Raw genomic sequence first — 6,556 nt, 5'->3', positions numbered from 1 at the left:
CCTCAGATTTTACAAAATTTCAGCAGCATGAGTTACAACTACTCTCTCGTTTTAAAGGCAATTTTCACTGGTTTTTTGTCGATCCAAATAGGTTTCTCTTGTATTTTACACATTAGTTTAATAAAAACGAATATTGCTGACAACGGGAGTGTAAAGTTCTACGTAAAGAGAGTTTTTTCTTTAAGTAGGAAGTAAAGAAGCTAGTAATTGCCGACAAGTTTCACAAAGAACAGATTTTCCCGAAGGAAAGAAGTGAACTCAAAGACTTTTCGTCTAACTGAAAGTGTTTACCAGAGATTAATTTTGCATGCCGAAAAACTACTTTGACAAAGTGCCAAATGGAAGCGATTGCGAATGTGCGAGGGATGATAAGGCTATTCCAAGGTAGCAAAAAAAGGACCTTGCATAAATGCAAAAAGTCGGTGTAATGCCAACCTGCTTTTCTTTTTAGGCAAATTACTAGTCACAGGTAAAACCGTTCGAAGGAAACTTGCATTGTTGTAATGACATTCCTTGGTCCAATACTACTACTCCAAAAACATCTCCCACAGTTTAGGATCACCTTCCGCTTAACAGAATACTTGACATTTTAATTAAGAGCTCGGAAAATGAGAATGCAAACTAGTTATTAAGAGTTCCAGAAGTTAGCATCCGGCAAGTATTATAAAAATTCATTCAAATTGCAAGCAATCGCCAGTTTTAGAATGCGTAATAATTACACAGGCACTTGCTGAATGTAAAGGGAAGACAAAGACCTATTTGAATTACAGTTTACACTGCTTTATTAAATAAAAGTTGTCAAGGTTTAGCACATGCGCACTTATGTAAGTTATCGTCATAACACCTGGATTTAAAAAATTAAGCAATGCTTTTGGTTTAATTAGAATTATTTACTGTCTGGATTGTAGTGTTATTTGTTTAGGTGGGTAGATTAATATAAATTCGACCTTAAACATGCATTTGAGGGTGCTTTGGATTATTTACCAATTATTGTTTATGCCGTGCGTTCGGAATGTTTATTAAGTTTGTTTTCCGTGTAAAATTATGCAACCGTCTACCGTAACAAAGGATTTTTTGGAATTTTTCGTCTTGCCCTTCCCCCAGATATAGTAGCTAGGCACCAATTAGTTGTACATTTGCTTATGTACTTTGTTACTATCTGCGACCAGCAAGTCACTCGTTACCTCTAAAAGTTCCACTCTTTTGTCCTATCATTCAAATACTCTAAATGGAAACCGAGGTCCCCTTAATCCTTGGGATTGACCTTGGTACCTCAAGCATTAAGGTCGCTCTTGTTACACAAGGCTCAAACCCTCGCGTTGAAACCAGTTTGTCAAGGGACACCGGACTAGTTTCAGGACCCAGTTTGAGCAATTTCAAAATATTCTACCTTCCTAACGAGCACACCCAGGACGTTGGAAAGATATTCCAATGCCTTCACATTCTCCTCTCCTCGATACCGCCTCAGTTAATGACCCGTGTAACAGCTATCACTGTGACCGGCCAGATGCATGGAGTCATGGGATGGCTAGGAAACAACCTTGCAATTGTGGACAAATCAAAAAATGAGAAGAAAAAGCTCGATGTAAATGTGAGTGGAGGAGGGTGTGGAAAATTAGTCACATGGATGGATCGTCGATGCAGTAAGGAATTTCTTGATTCTCTTCCAAACCCCACGAGGAGTGAAAAGCCGTCTACTGGTGAGAAGTCGATTCAAATTTGTCGTGCTAAAATTTAGTCACTCTTTAGATGAAGAATAATTTATTTCCGTTTGAAGTGTCGCAAGACATTTAGCTGTTTGCAACCTTCATATTATAGGTTTTGGCTGTGCCACAATTCTCTGGCATTTCAAGAATCAACCAGACGAGTTTGCAATGACCCCAATAAACGTGGAACAGGAGCGGGACATCTTCGAAAAGACGGCAGTTTTGCGCAAAACTTCCGTAGGATCACCCACTCAGCGACCAGCGATTACTGACAATATGGACACCTGCAATTCCTTCGCATCGCAAAGTAAATCAAGATCGGTTTCACAAAGCCCTTTGCCTTCCCTTCTCCGACCAATACAGCACACCCCATGGACTTGTATTGGAACCGTGGCGGATTTCCTTGTAGCCTGTCTCGCCTCCCTTCAGCGACCTGTCATGTCTCCTCAAATGGCCATGTCCTGGGGCTACTTTGATGTAGAAAACAATTCCTGGGATTTTCATGCGTATGTGCTGCTTCTTTAGCGTTTTAAATGCAAGCTTTGTAAGTTACTTTTTTGGTAAATTTGGATGTTATTGCTAAGACGTATTCGAGAAGCCTGGAATTTTCTTCACCCGTTTTTGTCAAACTTCTTCTGTGAATTCATACTAGTTTTCGGTCTATTTTTAACACAAATCGGTTTTATGATACCATCATGTCAATTTAAATTATAGACTGAGATCTCTCCTCCAACTAGTTGTGTATTGCTTCCGGAGAACAATGCTTTATTTATGTGCTAAAGCAGGTTGGCTGTTAAGTTCCATGCCTCAAATATTTAATAAACTACTTTGCTCCATCCTTTATTTACGCACTTTAAACTACCCCCTAGCCAATTTCGACTTTTTATTTGTGTGCTAGGGTAACTTGACTCGTAAGGCAAATCCAGTTAACAGTTTGTTTCTCCCCCACGAGCTTGATTTATTAGGCCTCATTCAAGGCTAATGTTTGCAATTGCTGACTCTTGGGAGTTCCTTTTGTGGCATTAGAGCCTGTAATTACTCAGTAACGTCTAATTTTTAGCAACCTAAAATGCTCCACATGAGTCCCTGCATCATCTTTGCATATTTGGTTTGATAACAACGACTCTTCAAATGTTAACTGTTTAACTTGTTACCTCATAAGTTTCTCAGCCTATGTTTGCATGGTTAAGAAAGAGGTATCCAGGCGTGAAAACGACAACAATTAGTAAAGTATTCTGTCCTTTTGGGACTCTTACTCCTAAATCTGCCATTAAGATGATTTAGCTAAAATATCCTGCTAGCCTAATTTACAAAATAATATTGTTGTAGCTGTCTCACATCAGTTAACCCTCTTTCTCCCTTTAACTTCTGGACAAGTGTCCTTCTCTCTTCTCCGTCGCATCATTCTTATGGCTTAGGTGGTCAACAAGATTAGTACCTATGCTGCCTAGCGGTTCCTCTTTTCAAGTTAGGATCTATTATTAGAGGGAAAAATTTAATTGACTACTACTACTTCAGAGAACCCCCAATGCATGTCGACAACATTTCTCCGTGTTAGTCCACATAAATGAAGTTGATGTAACTACATCCACAAAGTTTTTACTAGGGCATTTTAAGTTGTCTCCCACACATATTTAAAGCAGACTAGAGTAGGAAGTCAAGAGCATGAAGTCCGCTCATAAAAAGGAAAATTTCCACCCCGGTGATGGAAAAACACTTTGTTCGACTTCCTCTTGTCCACCGTTCCGCACGACTGATGATAGTGCTTCCCAGTTGACAGGTTAAGTTACCACTTATGAGTATGTTGACTTTAGACTCCTGCATCCCTCTTCCGATGCATTAATGTTTCACAAGTCCCCTAATATATTCTACCCGTTTACTATTTTGTTCTTTAGTTAAAAAGCAACTCTGTTTATCCTTTGCCTATTTAAGTGTTAAAAGACCACCATTAAATGCGCGAGGATGAAGTGGTTTCAGAATGATAGGGTAGTTGAGTTAATTACAGCCATTTCGGGCTTCCTCTCTTTCTTTTATGTGAGAGTCTTACTATTTTGTCAGAGGCATTTAATAAAAGCTGGGAGTTTTGATGACTTTTTTCACAGCATTCCCATGGGCATGGGCTATTGCGGTTGTGTGGGTTTCTTTTCATCCCTCCTCACAGTCCTCATACGAATTAATTATTATTAACCCTGCCATTACAGGTAATTGGAGTGTTGAAAATTGTATGCATCCTATTCAGGTGCAGTACTTTATTTATCCTTTTGGGCTTGAGTGGCAGAGAGAATTGTACTTTTTTGCATCTATCAGTGATTTCAATGTAAGGATGGTCTCCCTTGCCTTTGAAATTGGAGGACTTTTTCCCCCACTCTTTACTTGGCAAAAGGACACATGGTGCAGCAGCTGTTTACGAAATAAAACTATAAGCGCGAGGAGATGTTAGGTGAAAATAAATTTTTAGGAAGAAGAGGTCGGCACACCCTAATATGATCGTGCACCTAACCTGAAAGCCTCCGGAGTCAAGACACATGTTTCCCTCCATCAAAGCTTGCCGCTGTGTGCAATTTCAGTCAACTAGGGGACTAAGGGTAATATAATAGTTAAATTTTCGAATCCTACGTTTTTAAGTCTTGTTTCTTATGTACAGTTGTGGACTGTCGGACTGATCGTGAGACTTTGTGGAAAAAAGTAGGGAATTATGATGTCACTACTTTCGCCATCCATTATCTTAACATCCGTCTGGTGCTGAAGTTGTGTGTTGAGCTGTCTATCTACTCTCCGGCTGTGAATTGTTCTCTCCCGATAAATTTTGATTTATTTCCGATGTCTTCGTGGAACATCTATTTAGTAAACCACTTCGAAGCATGGAGCTCTCGAGATCTGAAAGCATTTTTTACTTCACGCAGGGACAGCAGCCACGATGGTAGTCAAAACTTCCCTCATTTTAAAATGCACAAGATCGCAGAGGAAAATGGAATGTCTTTCATCATTTAATGGTTCCACAATGAGATCAAAACTGCTCATATTTTATTTAGTCTTGTTTCCGAAGAACTAGCACCCTTTTTAAGTTCCTCTTATGTGTATATTTACAAGAATGAGTCGGCAAAACGCCACAAAGCAAGGAGCTGATTCGGAGACTAAAACCCATTTCGCAATATCGGCTAACAAGGATTCTGACTGACTTTACTGACAGACAAAGAAAAGCAAAGTAATTTGAAAATTCAATTCTTCTTGTTTTAATAAGCGCTACTTTCGATTTCACAGCATTGGCTAAAAATCTTGCATTTCCTCCCTTGAACTTACAGGGCCCCAAGAAATGCAATACTACATACTTTAGCTGAACTTAAAGATGCATTGGCCATTAACTCATTTCTACGCAAGTTTGGACTTTAACAAACCACCAAAATAGTAGTTGAATGGCTAACATTCTCGAAACTTCCCTCCATTTCGCCTTCTTATGTAAAACTACGCACCTTTAAAAGGCTCTATAGTACTTAGTTGGGAATATAAACGTAGCTTTAAAGACGCTTAAACAAGCATGGGAAAAATGTCCATTTTGGCCATCCTGAACGTGGGTGAAAACTGCTAAAACATTGCCCCTTACTCGCGTAGTCATTGCCACTGGCAGTGTACGCTTTTCTGTCAAACCAAAATTGAATGTTGGTGAATTTTTCGCGATTTAAATTGGTCACCAGCCATTATCGCAGGTTACGGTCAAACCAAAAAAATAAAACCCTCTGTTTTCACTCATTATCCATTGGTGTTGTACAGTTACCCGGAATTAAAGGGAGTGCTTTGGACTACCATCAAGTAAAATACGACCTGTATGTAGCAAAAAAAGTTGTCCCACACTTACTTATGTGCCTGACTTTGTTTGTTTGGAGAGTTTGCTTACTTTATATGGCTATTGCCGCCACGATCGTGGGAATTTTAGCGCATCCTGCATTAACAGACTTACTGCTAGCATCACACACATGTGGCCCACGGTTTATCTGCTCCCAACCTGGGGTCACAAGTTTTTATTCTCTGTCGGTTAAACCAATTCCTACTGCTAGCAGAATGGCTGAAGTTAGAACGGTGAAATAGGTGCAGGATGTTGTTTGTGGTCTATGAACAAATGCCCATTCCTTACCTGGGCTCTGATGATTGTTTTTTTCTCTGAAGGAGATTCCGGTGGTTAATACTGTTAATAATGATGTGCAAGTTGAGGTGTTGTTGAGTTATTCAATGTATCGATAAAAAACCTGAAATTATTTGCAGAAGTTGTCATGCTCACAGGCAGTAAACATGATCTCTTCATGATGATATTTAATTTAGCCCCTTTTTTTCTATTTGTTGCTCAAAATGTGGAGTTTTTTGTTTTGTTTTCAAGCTTGAAGTAGTACAGTTCTTCAAGCTGTACTGGTAAAACATTGATGTAGTTTCTACATCTTAACAATGAATTTGTGATGCTTGGCTCCCGCCTAAGCGTAACAAAATTTATGCAATCTGGATTAACTTTATGGCAGGCTTCCCCAAGGGAGGGTGACCTACTGACAGGAATGTGGTGGACTAACCACCATACTACCAGGGTAACCGCATCCCACGAATCCTGAAAAGTTTGTGCTACTAAGTGCGTGATCAAAACCGTGAATGTTCTGTGGAAGCTCTTTCACACCCACGAATGGTAGAGCGGCTTAGTCAACCAAAATACTCTTTATATTTGGCTGTTGTTTCAAATTTAATTCCTTCTTAAACTGAGATAGGTGATAAAGTGCTCGCTTTTAAATGTCTGATAAATATTGTGGAATGCTGACATGGATGGATGGATGGATGGATGGATGGATGGATGGATGGATGGATGGATCGGATGG

At 39.5% G+C, this 6,556-nt stretch overlaps 2 protein-coding genes across 2 annotated transcripts in view; one reads left to right on the top strand and one right to left on the bottom strand. All coding sequences in view use genetic code 11, as the record gives it.

Moving 5' to 3' along the window:
* The window catches only part of EGR_01951 (hypothetical protein), a gene marked incomplete at both ends in the record, with an annotated part of 14,936 nt that extends 13,721 nt beyond the window's left edge, over window positions 1–1,215 (bottom strand). Inside the window, one exon of the mRNA XM_024491200.1 lies at window positions 1,185–1,215. Coding sequence (XP_024354343.1) covers window positions 1,185–1,215 — 31 coding nt within the window. The remainder of the gene's footprint in view (window positions 1–1,184) is intronic.
* Window positions 1,216–1,228: 13 nt separating this feature from the next.
* Window positions 1,229–6,556, top strand: part of EGR_01950 (Sedoheptulokinase) — a gene marked incomplete at both ends in the record, with an annotated part of 21,454 nt that continues 16,126 nt past the window's right edge. The window contains 2 exons of the mRNA XM_024491199.1: window positions 1,229–1,700; window positions 1,819–2,212. Coding sequence (XP_024354342.1) covers window positions 1,229–1,700; window positions 1,819–2,212 — 866 coding nt within the window. The remainder of the gene's footprint in view (window positions 1,701–1,818; window positions 2,213–6,556) is intronic.

The sequence above is a fragment of the Echinococcus granulosus genome (assembly GCF_000524195.1).
Source record: "Echinococcus granulosus chromosome Unknown EG_S00008, whole genome shotgun sequence".
Taxonomy (NCBI): Eukaryota; Metazoa; Platyhelminthes; class Cestoda; order Cyclophyllidea; family Taeniidae; genus Echinococcus; species Echinococcus granulosus.
The sequence above is the reverse complement of the archived record's forward strand: the minus strand, read 5'-3'. Positions and strand labels throughout refer to the sequence as shown.